The sequence below is a fragment of the Myodes glareolus genome, chromosome 2, assembly GCF_982192425.1.
Source record: "Myodes glareolus chromosome 2, mMyoGla1.1, whole genome shotgun sequence".
In the NCBI taxonomy this organism is placed as follows: Eukaryota; Metazoa; Chordata; class Mammalia; order Rodentia; family Cricetidae; genus Myodes; species Myodes glareolus.
The window spans coordinates 131,768,163-131,788,663 of record NC_142027.1 but is presented as its reverse complement, the minus strand read 5'-3'; the positions used below and the strand labels follow the sequence as shown (position 1 = coordinate 131,788,663).

Below are 20,501 nucleotides of genomic sequence, written 5' to 3'. Positions count from 1 at the left end.
CGACACACACACCAAATAAATGGAATAAACTTTTTTTTAAAAAAAAATCAGTATTCTGAGCAGAGCAGAGACCTGTCACAAAGCCTCCATGCCTTGAAACCCACCAGACCTTGAGCAGAAGGCTGGGAGCTAATTTTAATCAATCTGTTTGTTAGTGAGAATGTCATCTGTTTCTCTCTATATGAGAAATCCTTTCAGAAAATGACAAAAGGTGCTGCTGATGAGATGACTTCGTAAGTAAGTGCCTGATGCCCGGAATTTGATCCCTGGAACCGTGGTGTAAGGAGAAAACTAACTGCTACGGGCTGTCCTCTGACCCCAACACATCATGACTGTGGATGCTCACACCCACATACGTGGACACAAACATAAAGATATGCAGTGTCCCAAGGTTGCACACTTCTCTCTCCGATTTCAAGTCTCAGTGGTGGTGCACTCACCTTGCACACTCAAGGTCCTGAGTTGTGCCCTTCCCTTCCTTTCCCTGCCCTTATATACACACACATGTACAACCTAGATCAAGTCTCCTCAAGACCATAGAGATGGCCTTCATGTGGTAAAAATAGGAAGAAAGCATGTCAAGGATCAACTCTGAAGAGGGTTTGGATAGCCAAAGAGTGTTTTAATAATGTTGATCAGCAGAGTAGCAAGGGCGGGAGTCAGCCTCCTCCCATTACTACGGTAGATGTCAAGTATGCTGTAAACCACTCTGGAGGTCTAAGCAAAGGTGTCTGGACCCCTCCTTGGCAGATGAGCCCAGACCCTGCCACCCAGTACACCCAACCTGGGCTCAGTCGTTCTGTTGTGAGAATAGCATTGCTACACGATCTCGGCCCCCGCCTCTCTCACGCAAACTGGTTTAGGGCCAGCCAACATCCTGCGGATGCTTTACCAGATGGGCTGTGTGGGGAGGACCAGGATTTCTCCACCTCACACCTTTGCCTAAGGAAGCTGGGGAGCGGGAGTGAAAACGATCACCAAGGAAAATATCGATTAATTGGCTGTAGGGCGCTGGGGTGTCCTCATGGAGCAAGTGATGGCCACTTGAGTCCTCAGAGGTGGGCTGGTGGCATCCTAGACAACTTCTTTTCTTCTAGAATTTTTCCGAAGAGGTTGGCTGCCTCCATTGCACAACCCCAGTGAACTGTGATCCCGTAGCCTCCATGACCATAGTTATGGATGACCTGGGAGAAGAAAGAGGTGGTGGCCAGATGCAGAAGAGACATCAAGGAGGACAGCTTGGCTGCAGTGGAGGACCAGGAGCTTTCTGAAGAGCCTTGGTTAAACCAGATGCCACGACCTCTGTCAGTGTGTGAGCCAGAGGGCGGGCAAGGCCTGGGACTAGCTTGGGGGAAGCTATTTGAGGAGGGATAGGGTGCTACCCTATCTAGACTCTTGCTTCATCCCCTAGCACAGAAAATGCAGAACCGTGCAACCTTGAAGTCAGAGACATCTGCTGTAGTATTCCCTTACCGGTGACTCTCCACACACGCACCCAGCTCTGCAGAGGCATGCATGGCTCCTCCATACATACACAGTCATCTGTACACACTCACCTACATACCCCATTTCGACAGAGGCACATATGACTCCTCCATACATACACACAGTCATCTGTACACACTCACCTACATACCCAGCTCTGTAGAGGCACGCATGGCTCCTCCACACATACACAATCATCTGTACACATTCACCTACATACCCCAGTTCTGCAGAGGCACATCCAACTCCTCCATACATATACACAGTCATCCGTACACACTCACCTACATACCTAGCTCTGCAGAGGCACACACAGCTCCTCCATACATACACAATCATCTGTACACACTCATCTACATACCCAGCTCTACAGAGGCCCATATAGTTCCTCCATACATACACAATCATCTGCACACACCCACCTATACGTGTGCCCCTCTGTCTACATGTGCACAATGTTCAAATACATATCCTCCACACACCCCTATCTGTTTAAAAGGAGAAACTTAACCTCGGTACAGGGGTTGCTTCCAGTGTGTGCTTGCTCAGCTCATTCCTTTGTCTCAGATTGACCAAGGGATTTGATGCTCTCAGCTCCCACCCACAGTGAGGGGACCCAAGAGGAGCCCCTCCAGAGAGATAAAAGTACTATCACAAAGTGACCATCCTAAAAATATCTCCAGTCAAATACACACATCCTTGCCTGTCACCAGTGGTCTGCCTTAAGCGGGTGACATCACCAACGGCAGTCCTGTTTTCTCTCAGGAGGACAGAGAAAGCTGTTCCCGTTCGAAGAGCTTCAGGGGAGACCGGGAAGGTCCTGAATCCGTCCTGCCACCGGGCATAAAGTGCCATTTCTCTTTACTCGGTCCTTTCCCATCTCAAGTCTCGGTGTCCCCACTTACGGGTGGGGTGGCCACCACCTGATCTCAGTCAATGACGCTTTCCAGGAAATGGCAGGGTTGTTGTTGGCAAGCGTCCCTTCCCTTGACCCAACACACCTCTGCACTTGAAGATCCAAAATGAAGCTTTTCTCTTTCTAGCCGAACCTGAGGCCGGGCTGGCCGGAAACCAGTGAGTTCACCAACAATTCTTGCATTCTGGGGAAGAGAAAAGCTGGTAACTTACCTAGCTGGTTTCCTCTGCTGACATTCTAGGTAGCTGTGATTTAGCTTTTAGAATCTCATCATTAGTCCCTACACTGTTTGATCACAGGTTGTCAGTTACCGGCCCCCTCTTGCTCCGTGAGTGACTGTGTGTGTGTGTGTGTGTGTGTGTGTGTGTGTGTGTGTGTGTGTGTGTGTGTGTGTATGATGTGCAGGTACATACAGTGCCACAGTGGAAGTCAGAGGACAACCTTAGGTGTCAGCCCTCACCTTCCACCTTGTTTGAAACAAGGTCTGTTCACGGCTACATGTGCTAGGCTAGCTGGCTCACAAGCCCAAGGAGTCCTGGTCTCCACCTTCCACGTTGTCACAGGAGCGTCGGACTATCCTCTCTACGTGAGTTCTGGGGATCAGGTCCTCACGGCTGTGCTGCAAGCCCTTTATCCCTGAGCCATCTCCTTTCCCATCTGCCCCCTCACATTTGTTGATCTATGGTATTAGCCACAATCGCCAGCAGCCATTGTCCTGGTGTTACCAATGATTCTCATCACATCACTGTCCCCACCACTACAGTTGTCACCACCAACCCAGCACTGCCTCCCACTGATCTTGTCAGCCTCGCCATGATCAGGCAAACGTGAAAATGGAGGCATATCGGCGTCAAGTACACCCGCTCTCTGTGAAAACACTGAGATGCCTCCCTATGAAGTGCCTTCTCAGGAGGGCCACTTAGGTGTCATTAGCCCCCAGTGAGGACTTCTCTGAACACTGTCAAATGCTGCTGTGTACTCCAGTCTTTCTGGGGTAAACTTGCCCACTTATCCCATTAGCGACATCCTCCCATCAGGACCCAGATGCCCTGGTCTAGGGCACTGACCTTCAGGGTAGGCTCCAGTTTACAGCATCTTTTCCAAATGCTGTTGTGGTCATGGACACTGTTTAATTCATTCCAGTTCCCCAGCTGGAAGACACCTCCGAGAGTAACTGTCTTGGACCTAGATCAAAATACAGAGGGCTAAGGAACATGAAGCCTGGCAGATGGAGACACGTCTCCCCACTCCTCCTTTCTCCACTGAGTCACCCAACCCTGTCAGCCTTGCCATCCCTGCTAAACACACCCCACTGCCATTGTGATCGCCACCAACCCACTGTGCCATCCATCCCCAGCATTGCAATTGCCAACAGTACCGTCATCTCTATCAACAAAGGAGGCGACTCAGGGGATAAAGGGCTTGCAGCTCAGCAGTGAGGACCTGAGTTCAGGTGCCCGGAAGTCAGGTGAAGACAGACACAGCGACACACGAACAGCAATGTCATCAACACCAACCCTGTCACCACTCATACCACCAAAGCAACACCATCATGATATTGCCACCTCCACCATGCCAATAAAGTCACCCCCAAGACATCTAACATTGACACACCGCTCATGACACACCCGGCCAGCCAGCACCACCATGCCATCCCTGCCATGCCACCACCACCGTGCCATTGCTGCCTTGGAATCAGCATCCCTGCCCTGCCAACACCACCATGCCATCACTGCCTGGAATCAGCATCTCTACCATGCCAGCACCACTGCGGCATCTCTGCCTGGAATCAGTATCTCTGCCATGCCAACACCACCATGCCATCACTGCCTAGAATCAGCATCTCTGCCACGCTAGAAACATGCTTCATCTTCATCAACACCAAATGTCTTTCCCACTCCACCACCATCAATGACGGTGATCTCCTTAACTATGTTACGATGACTGCCAACATCCCCATCAGCACCATCTTTCCCCAGCAATGACCACGCTACCGTCATTCTTCACCAATAGTCCTGCCATCCCCTCAACACCGCCACACAGGCGCCATCACCTCCACGGTCAACATTATCAACACCGTCAGCACAATTGCTCTCCCGGCTCTACCTGCTGCCTTTCTGACCACCTTTGGTGTCACTGCCTGTGTATCCAGGGTCTTTGTCCTGGCTTTACACCACTGTCACCAAAAGAAATGCTCAGGATAAGGTTCAATCAGGGTCGAATCCCACCATCCCAGGGATTTCATTGCCTACGCCCATTTGTAAGACAGGTGGATGGAGTGTTAAGAGGCCATGAAAGTGACCCCTCTGCAGCCTTAGATGAGCCAGAGATTTACCCTGGGATGATGTATGGGGAGTTGTAGATGCCAAGGCTTGAGTCGTGGGTGAGGATGAAGTGCTTCATCCACGGGGCCTCCACCTGTTGACTCAAGGCAGACACATCTTGTCAGAGAACAAGGTCAGTGGTTTTCCCTTTAGTTTGGTCCCCTCAGTGTTCAGTCTTCTCATGACCCTCTGACCCAAAACATCAGGAGGGTCACCTGACAGACAGCTCTCCTTGCTCCCCGGAGTATCCTCACCACATGTCTGTGGAAAAACCTTAACCCACAGGAGCAAGCACACACACTTATCAACCCACACAAGGAGCATACACACACTCCGCACACATGTCAATGCACATGTGCACGTTCACATCCGTGTGCCCACAAACAGGCAAGCATGCACACACATGCCCCCACACATCGTGACAGGCATGGGACAGTGACAGACCAGTGCTCCAGAGCGACTGGGTTTGATTCACTCAGCACAGCGCTTAGGTGCGAATTGGGCACTTGAGAAGCACTTTATAAAGGCTTGCCATTTTCTTTACAACTCAGGCCTGTGCTATGGCTCCCACATGATGGAGACATCTCCACGCACACTTTGCTATGGGCAAGAAATTCCAAGACAGAACTTTTGGGGTGCAAGGAGTAGGTTGGTCCTTGTTTCTTCATTAAGTCATCTCCTCAAAGGTTGGAGTCACTCAACACGACTGCCCACTAGCTTTGGAGTGGTGGGAGCCTCTCACCTGAATGATCTGGCCCCGGCCTGGCTGCAGCAAGGCATCTGTTTGCAGTGCTCCGGCCCACACCCCGGTACAGTTGATGATCACGTCTGCACCTCCTCTTGCCACCTGGCAGCAGGAACAGTCGAGGAACAGGAAGGAGTGAGGACCATTCTGGGCCCTTCCCCCTCCAGCCTCTTTTTATTGTTTGCTGTTTTGTTCTTGGAGACAGGGTTTCTCTGTGCAGCCTCACCTCAGGCCAGCGAGGCTGCTGTTAGACCCTGAGGAAAGACTGCTGGGCAGAGAGGACTGTGGAGAGGGAACTTTCCTAAGCCTTAAAGAAAAGTTCACATGGCTGGGCAGGCGGTGGTGGCGCACATCTCTAATCCCAGCACTTGAGAGGAAGAGGCAGGTGGATCTCTGTGAGTTTGAGGCCAGCCTGGTCTACAGAGTGAGTCTCAGGACGGGCTCCAAAGCGACAGAGAGAAACCCTGTCCTGAAAAACCAAATGAATGAATGAATGAATGGATGTTCACATTAAGCCAAGATGACTCCAAACTCCATCAGACCCCTTTGGAGACCATCCTCTTGCCTTCTCTCTGCCAGGATACTGGCTTCGGCTCTGCCTATACCCAGAACGCTTGTCAGCTCAGACACAGTAAGCACCCTGTGCTCCCAGTCCATCTCTGGTGACTCCCTCGCAAAGCTATCATGGACACATAAACTGTTAAGTGTGTTCTGTCTTAGAGCCATGGGGAAGGGGGGCTGTGATAGAGTCAACCACAGAGCCCACGTGTCGACCAGGGCCAGACCTGACCCCAGTGAGCTCAGCACCAGCAGTTGGATATGCTGACCTTTTGCCTGTGCCAAGCATTATTTTGCATTCTGGGACTAAATGAAGGCACACAGCTGGGCTGATAAGATGTGGTGGCCTTGATCTCATCACTGTCCATGCTAACGGTGTACCCGTGGCCATAGTAGAGTGCCTGGGCATTGCAGAAGCGACAACCCAGGTGTCGGTGGGAAGCATGGGAGAGTCTGAACTGCACTGTGGACTAGAGCTGACTCTAAAACACAGCTAGGTCGGACAGACCCAGTCCATCTCGCCTCTGGAATTCCATTGTTTCCTTCTTACCACCAACATTGAGAATGCCCAAGGCCTTCTGGGGTTGAGACCAGGCTTAGAGCCTGGTCTCAGGCCTGCAGAAGTCCAGAGAGTCTAAGAAGGGGTCTCCCACATAGCAGCAGGAAACAGCCTACCTTCCTCCCTCACACCCCTGCCTCTCACCTCTTCAAAAGACTCCACCTTCCGATGGAAGAGCTTCACGCCCCTCTCCATCAACCTGGAATGAAGACACATATCAAACCAGCCCCAAATTCTCTTCTCTGCCACATCCCTCCGAGAGGGCAGCACAGGGAACATTCTAGTGGACAGAGCCCCAAATGCCCCAATGTAGCCATTTAGTTCATGGGCACCCAACTGGACCAGTGGACTGAAAAGCATCCTTTTGAAAACAAGGTCCTCTTGGAGGACCTGCTCCTCACTGACAGATAGAGAAGGGTCTTCCTAAAAGTCACAGAGCAAGCTGTGCACTGAGATTGGGACACAGACCCAGCCTCTCTCTTTCATTATATTCTGCTGCCATCAGATTGCTTTATATCAAAAGGGACAGACTTTAGGGGTGTGGGGAGAAGAGGCAGAGTTGGACCAGTGTCAAATGCACCTTTTTTAGCATAAAACACCAGAGACAGTGGGCCTGGGGACACCCTTCTCTCTCTTTGAATGTTCCAGAGAAGCACTCAGTGGTGGCATGTCTGCACAGACTATGCGAGGCCTTGGGTTTGAACTCAGCACTGAAAACTCATCAAAAGAGTTAGAAACCATAACTATCCAAAGGGTTTCCCCAGAAGGAATTCTAATTGCCTAATTTCTTCATGATGGACACCTGGGAAGAGTCTGGTCAGGGGTCACAATGTCCCAAGGACAAGAGTAGTGCTGTCAGCCCAATGATCTGTTGTGGCGCAATTCCCTCAGATCTGTAACACCCATCCTGGAAGGAGGGAGGCTCCTGAGACACATGAAGTTAATGAACTCCCCGTCACTGGGAAGATGAAACACAAGATTCATGAGGCCCCTCCCAAAGGTCACAGCAGCAATGACTGGCTAAGGGAGGAGACTAAGGTCAGCTGAGCAGCCCAGGGGAGATTCTCCCAGACATGCAGCTGCCTCCGAGATGAGCAGAGATCACCAGGGTCACAGTTTTCACCTGTGTTAGGCTGTGCTTTCTGATGACACAGTGTCTTTGAGTCATTCTACTCCTGTAAGTGACCCCTCACCCATATTCCTGTTACTAACTCAACACACTCATTGGTTTCACCAAGTTGGACTTTGATGTAATAATTACTTTACTCTGTTCTGGGTTCCCTATCTGGGGTGAGTAATCACTTGTGTGTGTTGTGACTTCTTAGGAAAACGTTCACATGACATGGTTCCCAAGTTTGGCTGAGAGCTACACTCACCCAGGGAACCTATTGACATACAAAAATTCTGGACTACTAGACATGAGACTCTCCATTAATCCCAGCACTTGGGAACTAGGGACAGGCAGATCTCCATAACTTCTGGGTCAACCCGGTCTACATAAAGAATTCCACGCCAGCCAGGGCTATAGTGAGACCCTGTCTCAATAAGACAAAGATGAAAACCAAAATTCCAGACCGTTTCTCCAGGGCCTCTGACTTAGTGGGCGTGGAGTAGGTTCCTGAAAGCTGTATTTTAAAAGGTCTTCCCAGATCACAAAGGTCATTCATTTCAGAGTTTTTCAAAATCTTAATAAATTATAGGATATATATCAAGTCTCCTTTAATATGAATGCATGTGATCCTCCAAGCTAATGTTTGCTAACGTAGAATACTACATGATTCACGTTAAAACATCAGTAGCAAGATGGGGCATCTGCCCTTGACTGTATCACTTAACATTGTCCTAGGGATACTTGCAAGAGCAGTTAGAGAAGAAAAAATGAAAGGGAGAGAAATGTTTTAAAAGTTAATTTATGCAAGCTATGTAACTATATCGAGAAAAACATTTCAATCCATTTTAAACTACTATATGTGATCACGAGAGTTTGAGAGACGTCGCTAAGAAATACAGCCAATGACAGTCTGGGTGCGGGACCATCGCCTCCGCACACAGCGAATGGAGGTCAGGACCAGGGACAGCTCCCACGCGGCACCCTGGGATTCACCTCAGCCTTGGAGTTTGGCAACACGACTACTCTTCTACAGTTTGGCCCCTGTCTCCTGTCCTTCTCAGAGGAAGCTTCCACTCTTACCTCTCAGTCAGCCACGGCAGGTACCTCTTCCCCTCTAAAGACAGGCTTGTGTTGAACCAGCCATAGCTAGAGTCAGAGGGGGCAAAGAGGTCAGAATCCGAGGTTTGAGAGTTGCTTTGGTATTATTCTATGAGTCCACAGTGGCTAGAGCTGAGCCACCAGGTGTCATTTGTGGGGTGATGGTAGGGGTTCAGCTTAATACGTCAAACCATGGCATTCTGGGAAATTTAAATAGAGTCTGGATGTTTTGGGGGATGGGGTCAGGTGAGGAGAGGACCAGAGGCCAGGAGTGTGGAAGCACACAGGCTGGGCTGGATTCTGAGTGTGGTCACGTGGCTGTGTGGCCTGGGAAAGTCCTTTAGCCTCTCTGTTTCCTCATTTGAGAGAGTGGTTTGACAAAGTGGAATGCTAGGGTTTAAATGCTGAATGTCCTCAAAGGTTCTGTGCACAGGATTGGTCTCTGAGGTGGCAGCATTGAGAGGCGATGGGATTAGAAGGTTAGGGTTTGGGAAGGAGCTGCAGTCATCAGATGCTTCCTTCAAAGGCCACTGTGGGACTTTATCATCCATTCTCTTTGCTTTCTAGCTTGGGATACAAGCAGCTCTGACAAGCACCCTCATGAACTAAAACAAGCCTTTTTGCAAAGGTAAGTTGTGTCTAGTATTTCATCATATGGATATAAAGTTGATTGACATTTCAATCCAAAGCCAGGAAGAGGCTGGACTTCAGAAGTACAGGGTATCAGGAGTTCCAGGATTGAGATTGGATGGCAAATTGGTGCTTCTGTTCTTGGCTGCTTTCTAGACAGTTTTGTCTGAATTGTCATGCCCAGTGTCTTTGCCCGTGATGGGATTTTACCTGTACTCAGGGAATATGTCCATCTCTCTGGGGGTCAGCCTCCGAAATCCCAGAACTGTGTTTCTCCAGGAAGGGTCCTGAGGAGAAAGTAGAGACAGGCTCATAGGGATAGGTGGACTTGATCATCAGGATAACAGAAACTCGCAGAATGCTTGCTGGATGACAGACAGTTGGCAGTGTCCGGCTGGACCTCCAGCTCACTCCTGCTGCATCCAGAAAGCCCCATCCTTCTTTATCCAAACCACATCCTCTCAGAGAATCTCCAACAAAGAAAAGGTGCCAAAAAGCCTAGTTCTACATTCTTGGTGGCTGTAACAGTTCCTCCCCTGAAACTGCCAATAACCCAAGACCCCACCTAAAGCAGTCATCTTTGACCATTCTTGGGCACAAACTCAGTTTGTGGAGGACACATCATCAACCCTCGTCTACAGAGTATATATGCTCCATGCTTTAGTTCAGCCATGTAGCTTCTCTGGTCCAATCTCTGGGGCTAGAGGGCTCACTGCGAGTTGCTTTGCTCAAATATACCTGTTTCTTTCTTTTTCAATTCGACTTAATCTAGCTTACTGTGTCAGTCAATAAACCTATTATCTGGTTACAGAAAACCTGTTAGGCAGCATTTACTTATATGGCTCTGTTGTTGGGTCTCCACAACCAGCCACTGAGGTCGATGCAGTGAGCATCCTTACAGACAGACCAAATGACCTTAGAGAGGTCAAGTCTTGTCTGAAGTCACATAGCAAAGAGGCAGAGCTGAGATGTGAAGTCACAATTAGGTTCAAGTCTACGCTCGCTCTGCTTAGCATCAAGTAAGTGGTGGGGAGAGACAGAGAATCTCAATGGACCTGAGGCTGGGGGTGTAGCTCAGTGACAAGACACTGATCTTCACCTCCACCAAAATAAAAATAAATAAATCTAATTTGAATGCAAGTCTATGACCTCTGAGTACTCCCCCAGCTCAGAACCTCAGCCCCATCTGTGCCCTGTTAGGTCCAAATCCCCCACCCACCCACCCAAATGGCAGTGCTGGTGATGTTGTCCTAAACAGGATTTTGGTGGGGTAGGCAGATGAATTGTGAAAAGTTTCTGTACCCTGATAAGCCTCTCTGCCGACACAGCAATCCACATCAGACCAAATCAAACTGAATTAGAAAAAGCCCAGGTTTAATGAACAAAATGCTCCCGAATGATTTTCCAGTTCCCCAGAGAAGAGACAGGAAAACATGTCTGCTTTCTGAGGAACAATTTAAATGCCCCGTGGGAGCATCTCTGTGGGAGGAGTTGTCATTTGGCGGGCTTTCTGAGATGTGGCAGGGTTTGGAGAGAGATGGGGGAGGGGACTTTGGTGCGGGAGAATTGTCTGTATTCTGTTAATCATGTTTTAAATAAACGCTGATTGGCCAGGCAGGAGGTGTAGGTGGGAAAACCAGACAGGAAGTGGAAATGATGCAAGGAGAGCAGGAGAATTCTGGGGAGGAGGAAGTTGATTCCTCCCATTCCTGTCCAGACCACCAAAGCAGCAGGATGTGAGCTGCCCCACTGAAAAAGGTACTGAGCCACATGGCTAAAATAGAACAGAAAAATGAGTTAATCAGGATGTAAGAGTTAGCTAATAAGTAGCTTGACCTAATGGGCCAACCAGATTTATAACTTATAGAGATCTCTTGTGTGATTTTTCTGCTGGGGGGCCGGGCAGGACAGAAACACAAATAAGCCGGCCCCCCTCATGTTACAAGACTTGGGTTGGAGCTTCCACCTAAACATTCCAGATTCTTTGGGTATATGGATGCCAGGAGCTGGGGTGAAGCTTGTACCACAACAGATTGCTATTGAGTAGACGAACCTAAAGGTGGGTTTCTGTTCACCAGAAAAGCAGATCAGGGAACACCCCCAATCCTCCAGGAACCCCCTTTAACCTTCCCTCAAAGGCCAGCTACCTTGGGTAAGGACACCTATTTCCCACTCTACTCTATAGCCTGTATCAGTCAGATCCACACCCCGCGGACATCAAATCTGCTGGCCTTTCTCTCGTTTTGCTCTTCTCTCTGCCTCTCTGATACACCCCAAGAGAAGGCCCTGCCAATTTGATTCCCAATCCTTTCGTTCTACCCACAGAATGGCCTAGCTCTGTAGTTTCTCTGTACCCTTGCGTGTTGCCTTCATGGTCAAGGACTCTTGGCTCACCGGAACTTCATGTTGGAAGAGATTGTAGCCTGAGATTAGGGACAAGCCCATTTTTTCAGCATCTTGAGAATGGATGTGGCTCAGCAGGTAGTCGAAGGTTTGCTGACCCCACTCCCTGGAAATGTAAGAAATATCACATGTGAGTCTCTTCTGCCAGTTACTGAAAACCTGAGTTTAGGTCAAGAAATGAAAATCTTCTTAGCCCCTACCTTGTGAAACCTTAGGAATTTGACAACCTGGAGCTGAGGCCCCTCTCCCCTTCCCCCTTTTTTCCCTGTGCACAATTTTTTTTAGACTACCCAACAATCATTCCAGCACTCAGAAGGTGGATCTCTGTGAGTTTGAGGCCAGTCTACTCTACAGAGCAAGTTCCATGATAGTCAGAGCTACTCAGAGAAGCCCTGTTGCAGGGGGGAAACACACACACACAGGAGAGAGAGAGAGAGAGAGAGAGAGAGAGAGAGAGAGAGAGAGAGAGAGAGAGAGAAAATGAGAGGTTGAACCCCAGTCAATGGGGAAAGGACACAGCCACCAATGGGTTGGAATAAAGCTTGCATGCACTTTCTGTCTTCGCGTGTTTGGTCTTCTGGTCTCACCCTCTTGATCAATATAAGGGTTGCCTTGTCCAGATACTTCACTTGGAATATTGTTTTCTTTCTTTGTGACCCCAAACTTATTCCTAATCAAAGTGGCATCAGGGTCTTGGTCACTCAGCACTCTGGACAGAACTGTTCAGGTCAGCCTGTGTAGTGCAAAACCCAAACATTCACAGGGCTCACTCCTTCAGTGCTGCAAACAGCTCTCCCACACCTGGCTTCCCAGGTGGAAACCAGGAAGAAAAGCATTCCATAGTACACCCCAGGAACATGCCTGGAGTCTGGGCTCACACTGCGAAGGCTTTGAGAACTGGAAACCACACAGTACAGCCTGGAGCTGAGCACCCCCACTGTGAGCACAGGGGACAGGACACAGACACTGGCTTGTCCCTCTTCTCAGTCACACACCTGGCTCCATTCTAGCCATGCTGGGCCAGTGCTTGCTGGCTGAAGACTCTGTGCCTGGTACCTAGTTCTCTCTGGTCTTCAAGAAGCTAAGATCATGTGTAGGAGCATACACCTTTAAAATCCTAGAAGGAGGCAGAGACAGGCAGATCTCTATGAGTTCGAGGCCAGCCTGATCTACGTAGTTGGTTTTCCAGAGCTACATGGTAAGACTCTGTCTCAAAGGAAGAAGAAGAGGAGGAGGAGGAGGAGGAGGAGGAGGAGGAGGAGGAGGAGGAGGAGGAAGAGGAGGAGGAGGAGGAGGAAGGAAAGAAAGATTGGAAGCAACCTTCAACCTTGTAAGTGACCTTGGGAACTGTGTTTGAGGATGAAGACACAACACGGACAGAAACACGGTTTCCGAGATTCTTGACAGGAGTGAGGGTTAGGGTCTGTGTGATGTCATCCACCGAGGGTTCGTGTTGACACCTGTCAGCTACTAAACATACATCATGGCCTTCTGTGCCTTCTTCAGCCAACTACCTTAGCTTTGGCAATCTCTGCATGCACCAGTGCTGTGGCGTTGTGAGCCACCCAGTGCTGCAAAGGTCCCAGCGCTTGGAATTCCTCACAGGATGGGCTTCCACGTTTATTTATTTCCCGTGTGTGTGGTCCTCGTGGGAAGGTCAGAGAACAGCTTTGGGTGCTGTCCTCATCTCCCACCTTGTTTGTCTGCTGTTTGCTGCTGTGTGCTCTGGACTAGCTGGGCTGTGAGTTTTGGGCGATTCTCTGATGTCCTCCTGAAGTTGCCCTCACAAGGATAGCCTGGGGTTACTGATGCGAGTGACTACATCCAGCTTTGAAGTGGATTCTGGGAATCTTGACCCATGTGGTCAGACTTGAGTGGCAAAGGCGTTACATTCTGTTCCAGTTTCAGAGACAAGCCTGTGGTGATGGCTTTGAGAGCTGAAGTTATACTTTAAGTTTGAATTATTGTGCTTAAGATATCTAGCCTGCAGAAATACCTCTAACCTGTAAGCCCCAAGGATACTTGCCTAAGGACAGACAACATGTTTTCACTTCTGTAAACAAGGTTGGTTGTCCCAACTGCGCAGGATGTGCTGGATCATACATGGGCAGGAAATACATCAGGTATCTGAGGTCATTCCCTAGCAATCCCAGGCATGGACCTGGCCAGTGTCCATCATCCTGGCCAGTATTTAAAAATGCTTGCTTCAGGTGGGGGGGGGTGGCACACATCTTTGATCCCAAACTTGGGAGGCAAAGGCTGGCAGATCTCTGTGAGTTCAAGGCCAGCCTGGTCTACAGAGTGAGTTCCAAGACAGGTAGGGCTGTTAAACAGAGAAACTCTGTCTCAGAGGGAAAAAAAAGTGTTTGTTTTAGATTTGGCTCAAAAACTGTTGTAGTGGTCTTATTCTTGGCTAGATGGGATCAACAATGCCCAGGGTGACTTTCATAGGATCGGGGACCACAGGGGTGTCTGCTATCCAGATCATCCATTTCTTTTGTTTTATTTTGTTTTGTTTTTTGTTTGTTTGGTTTGGTTTTTTGAGACAGGGTTTCTCTGTAGCTTTGTAGCAGATCATTATTTCTTACTGCTTTATTCTTCTTTCCTTATTTATTTACTCTTTCAAAAACAGAGACTCCCTGTGTACTCTTGACTAGCCCAGGACTTGAGATCAGGCTGGTCTCCAGCTTGCAGGGACTCTACGTTTGTTCCTCTGCTTCCTGAGTTACAGGATGATGGGTAGGTGCAGTCACCTGGCTGTTTACGTTTTAATCTAAGTCTGTTGTGTCACCCCTGATGACCTCAAGCTTATAGGCCACTCCCCTCTACCCTCAAGCGCTGGGGCACAGGTCGGAGCTTCCACAAGGGTCTTGGCCTTGGAGATAAGAATTGTGATGAAAGGCTTCCACTGTGGACTCAGCTTTCTGAGCCCCAAGACTGCCACGTCGGACCTCTACTCACGCTTCCTGTGGGTTGCTGGAGTCCGAGAGATAGGGCTGCCATAAGCCCGCAGCCACGTCGCTGGTGGTGAATGGGGTGAAGCGGTCTGCATAGATCGTCATGTGCAGTGGCTGCGCTGGGTGGAAACGCTCGTGAATGCAGAGGGCCGTGGACAGTCCAATGACTCCCGCTCCGATCACGACCACACGCATCGCACCAGCCTGTGAGAGGAGAGAGGGGATTGAGGGTCACTGTCACCACCATCAGGGTGGGCTCCTGATGGCTTGGAAAGCCCCAAGCACATTGCCCAGTCCCTACCATTGGTGATGACCACTAGTCCACGATTCTAGAATGTAAGGCATAGTCTCCCAATTTTTAAAAAAGGTTTATTTTATTTTTTATGTATCTATATGTGCGTGTGTGTGCACATGTATGCATGTGTAACCTGAGTGCAAGGCACCAAGAGGAGGCAAGAAGAGGGTGTCAGATCTTCTGGAGCTGGGCTTACAGGGGCTATGAGACCTCTGACCTGGACTTGAGGCCTCTGGAAGAGCAAAGCACGTTCTTGACTCTAGGCCATCTTTCCATCCTCAAGGTTCCGTTTTCAAGTAGAAACCCCGAGCTGTGCAGAGGCAAACCGCTCGCCTAAAGTCGCTCGACTGATAATTGCAGAGGCCCCCTGGGCGCCACACCGAGGTTGGTCCCAGCCCCCGGTATTACAGGCTAGTCCTGCGGTCAGGAGTACCAGCTTCAAATGGAAGCGCTCAGCCCTGCTAGCTGTCAACCCTGGGTAAGCTACTAAGTTGCAACTTAGTTAGACAAACCTCCAGGGTGGACGGGGTGACAATAAAGGCAAAGCAGCTCCAGTGTGGAGGGAGGGCTCCCACCTTCAGGGAGGACCTACCCTGTGCCCTGAACTACAGCTTCACTCATTCTCATACCTAAGCCTGCTGTGTCCTTCTGAGGTCAGGGCTGCTGCTTTTAGTCCCATTCTACAGATAAGGAAACTGAGGCTCAGAGGGTGGAGTGGCTCACACACACCGTCACCAAGTGGTGGTGTTGAAATTTAACTGGAATTCAAGTAAATGCAGCACAATTTACTGCACCCCTACTGCGTGTCAGGCTGCCGGTAGCCGACGCGGCTTTGAGCATCCCCATGCAGGCTTTGCCCTCAGGACCGCCTCCTCTGGCAGAGGACTAGGCCTGCCTTGGGGTGCTGAGCTGGCTGCACCTTCGGATGTTCAGGCCTAGTAGCTTTTGACCTTGTGCCTCTCAGCCAACTCCTGTGAGGCGGAACAAAGGGATTGTGTGTGTCCGGAAGAGCCAAGCGCAACTTCTCCTCCTCTGCACTCAGCTGGCCTCCCACAGACCCCGGCTCTTGGCAACGCCAGCCTGGGGCCCTGAACAGCGGAACATTCTCAATATGGCCTAGTTTTGCAAAGGGGGATGGCTGCAGGCCACAAAGGCTGGATTCTGCTGGGGTTTCCGACGCCAAATTGGGGACTGAGCCCACAAACAGAGGGTGGCAGCTTGAAGTCTGCGCTTGGGTGTTGGGGTTTAGGAAGCAGAACCCCCTATCCCCCCTCTGCACCCTTACCCCTGAGACAAGACTGCTTCATTAGTAAAACAGAGATAACTCCAATCTCATCAGCTGTCTTGAAGATTCAATGCCGGGCTCTGCAGAGGTTCCTGTTATGGTGCCTGGTTGGCCTTCAGTACATAGTACCCAGTACATAGTACAAGTGCTCAGTACACAGCACACAGTACTCAGTACACAGCACACAGCTCACAGTACACAGTACACAGCTCACAGCACACAGTACACAGCTCACAGTACACAGTACTCAGTACACAGCACACAGCACACAGTACACAGCACACAGTACTCAGTACACAGCACACAGCTCACAGTACACAGTACACAGCTCACAGTACACAGTACACAGCACACAGTACACAGTTCACAGTACACAGCTCACAGTACACAGTACACAGCACGCAGTACACAGTTCACAGTACACAGTACACAGCTCACAGTACACAGTTCACAGTTCACAGCACACAGCACATAGTACACAGCACACAGTACACAGCACACAGCACATAGTACACAGTACTCAGTACACAGCACACAGTACTCAGTACACAGCACACAGTACTCAGTACACAGCACTCAGTACACAGCACACAGCATGCAGCACACAGTACACAGCTCACAGTTCACAGCACACAGCACATAGTACACAGCACACAGCACATAGTACACAGTACTCAGTACACAGCACACAGTACTCAGTACACAGCTCACAGTACACAGCTCACAGTACACAGCTCACAGTACACAGCACACAGTACACAGCACACAGTACACAGCACACAGTACTCAGTACACAGCACACAGCACACAGTACACAGCACACAGTACACAGTACTCAGTACACAGCACACAGCACACAGTACACAGCACACAGTACACAGTTCACAGTACACAGCTCACAGTACACAGTACACAGCTCACAGTACACAGTACACAGCACACAGTACACAGTTCACAGTACACAGTACACAGCTCACAGTACACAGTACACAGTTCACAGCACACAGCACATAGTACACAGCACACAGCACATAGTACACAGTACTCAGTACACAGCACACAGTACTCAGTACACAGCTCACAGTACACAGCTCACAGTACACAGCACACAGTACACAGCACCCAGTACACAGCACACAGCACATAGTACACAGTACACAGTACTCAGTACACAGCACACAGCACACAGTACACAGCACACAGTACACAGCACACAGCACATAGTACACAGTACACAGTACTCAGTACACAGTACACAGCACACAGCACATAGTACACAGCACACAGTACACAGTACACAGCACTCAGTACACAGCACACAGCACACAGTACTCAGTACACAGCACACAGCACACAGTACACAGCACTCAGTACACAGTACACAGCTCACAGCACACAGCACACAGTACACAGTACTCAGTACACAGCACACAGCACACAGTACTCAGTACACAGCACACAGTACACAGTACTCAGTACACAGCACACAGCACACAGTACAACCGCACTCAGTACACAGCACACAGCACACAGCACGCAGTACTCAGTACACAGTTCACAGTACACAGAAACTATAGTCTGATGGATTAGCAAGGCAGACATGCTCAGCTCAGCCTAGCTCTGACATACACTGATTGTGTGAGCCTGACCAAGTCACTGGACCCGACTGGGTAAGGCAGAGCAGCTCCCAGCCCTCCCAGAAGAGGAGAGCATGTGCTATCAATGGTCACATCTGACACGACACAGGTAGCTCGTCATGGAGCGCAGTGTGAAGGTGTGCAGTCCTAATCAGAAGCAGGAGTCAGACTGCTGATGCCGTGGACCAGCCCCAGGTAAGATCATCCATGCATGCAGTCATGAATGGGCCTGCACGTGCTTAGCTCTGGGATTAAGTCAACTGTTTCCTCGCAGTTGCTGACATTTTTAAGCTAGTGATGCCATGCTCCCATTTATGGCCAGTTGCTATAACACAGGTGCTTGGAAGGTGTATCCTCAGAGATGACCCAGTAGAGTTATTACATTGATCAGAAAGAGAGAGACAGAGAGAGACAATAAAGTCAGCATAAACATGACATAGGAAAGCCTATTTGGACTCACCATCAGTAAAGACACAAGACGAAAAGACACAATGCAGACAGTCCAACACCTTCATCCTACAGTCTACTGCTCTAGGAGAAATGTCCTTTATTGTCATCCTGAACCAGGGACAGAAGCTGAAGAGGACCAGCTGACAGCCACACCTACCGCCTGTGTGAGACACACTCAGATCTCATCTAGTTCGGCCTGAGTGAATCTCGCTGCACTCTAGAAATATTTAAGCAGAGACAGAGATCAGCTGGCCCTGACTTTTCTTTTTGTGTCTCTGATTATAACCTTTGTCCCCTAGAAAGCAATCGGAGGAAGCATCGTGTGCCTTTGTCACATGCTCTTAATAGAACATGAAGGACTTGTGAAAACCAAAAAGCCAGCTCAGCCAGGCTACACCAAGTGACTGTACCTTGTACAATTCACCTTTAAACTGGGACAACAGTCATAGAGACTGAGGACCAAGCCCCTCCCCAGTGTAATGATAATGACCCCTTTATCACTTACTAGGCACAGGTCAGCGTCAGGCATTTCATATCCATCTGCCTTCTAATTCTCAAATTCACCCTGTAAGATGAGTCAAGACCCCACATCCCAGAGCCTTCAAGACGGCTTGGCTGGTGAAGGTCCCTGCTACTACACCTGACAGCCTGTGTTTCACTGAGACCCACATGGTGGAAAGAGAGAAGTCAGTCCCAGAAGTTTTCTTTTGGCCTCCCCATGTAGAATGTGGCAAGTGTGAGTCACCCCCATACCATATCAATTAATCAATAATATAATAAAGAACTTTGATCAAAGACTCTGTGTTCTGAGTTGGACATGGTGGTGCATGCCTTTAATCCCAGGACTATGGAGACAGAGGTAGGTGGATCTCTGAGTTCAAGGCCAGCCTAGTCTACAGAGTGAGTTCCAGGACAGCCAGGGCTACACAGAGAAACCCGGCCTCGGAAAACAAAGAAGCAAGCAAAAGACTCCGTGTTCTGGAGCAAGGGAAACTGAGGCTTGGAGAGGTAGCGTTCTTAACCTGCGGTTCCCATCTGACTCCATGGGGCACGGTGCCATCTCTCTGAAGGATGTTTTCTTGACTGTCTTTTTTCTTTTTCTTTTCTTTTTTTTGTCACCAATCTCAAGCACAGTTGTTGGCCTGGGAAAGTCACCATGTTGCTCTGTTCCCTGTCCCAGTTCACACATTCATCTGCCACTTACCGCTTGGTCCAGGTGTCTGGAGGAAAAAGGTGTGTGGTTGCAGGTTCCCGTTTCCGGCACGAATGTTCCAGATTCTGGGGTGTGTTGACTTCAGCCCTCAGCCCACCAGCTAGGACTGGAACACAAGGTCAAAGTCTCCGGCAATGGAGGGGGGGCACAGAGCAAGGGGTGGGGCTAGGCACCGTGCAGCTCCCAGGGACAGAACTTAGTCTGGCAAAGGAACCTCATGTCCCCTGGCTCTAGTGAGCTGCCTGACTTTTCTGGCTGATCCCAAGCCCCTGTGGACAGGCCCGTGGGGAGGAGGGGTTCATGGGCACAAGAAGACCTATCTCCCTGGCCAGCTGGAGATGAGCCTCTTCCCTCCCTCTTGCTGCCACACAGCAGAGGGGAGGATCGGTCCCTGGGCCACTGTGGGCCAAAGGCAGAAGACAGGGACTTCCAGGCCAGTCAACTAGCTCACTGCTGTTCTGGGACACAGGGCAGATGAGACGGAGAAGGGGCGCCTGTCTGGGCAGCGAGGATGTGTGGCTCTCTGCTTCAGTCTCCCAGAGACGAAAGGAGCAGGGCTCCAGTCGTTCTTCTGCCAAGGCTGGACATCCAGCCTGGAAAGGGAGAACAAAACTCTGTGATGGTCCAGCCTCTACGCCCAGCCTTGACTTGAGTGACATCCACTAAGAAGGAAGACAGTGACGGAAGCAGGAATAACATGGGCAGGATCCCAGGGACGCATGCACGCATGCGTGCTAGGCAGGCACCCCCGCCTCTGTATAGCCACAGCATGCTCTTTCATAAGAGCACACGGCAAAATTCTTTTTTCACTTAGCGCCCTATCTCGATCTTAGAA

At 49.9% G+C, this 20,501-nt stretch overlaps 1 protein-coding gene across 2 annotated transcripts; it reads right to left on the bottom strand.

Annotated features, from left to right (window-relative positions):
- Positions 1-601: 601 nt before the first annotated feature.
- On the bottom strand, positions 602-19,816 carry Dao (D-amino acid oxidase). Of its 2 annotated transcripts, none has more exons than XM_087903719.1 (11): positions 19,658-19,816; positions 14,791-14,990; positions 11,821-11,935; positions 9,637-9,713; positions 8,779-8,844; positions 6,732-6,786; positions 5,468-5,572; positions 4,737-4,819; positions 3,469-3,586; positions 2,487-2,585; positions 602-1,184 (listed from the first exon to the last, which is right to left on the bottom strand). In XM_087903719.1, the coding sequence occupies exons 2-11, from the start codon at positions 14,979-14,981 to the stop codon at positions 1,053-1,055; spliced, it is 1,041 nt and encodes a 346-aa protein (XP_087759845.1). In that variant the 5' UTR covers positions 14,982-14,990; positions 19,658-19,816; the 3' UTR covers positions 602-1,052. The 2 variants fall into 2 exon arrangements, with proteins under 2 accessions (XP_087759845.1, XP_087759844.1); XM_087903718.1 differs by lacking the exon at positions 19,658-19,816 and adding an exon at positions 18,464-18,601.
- Positions 19,817-20,501: the final 685 nt, after the last annotated feature.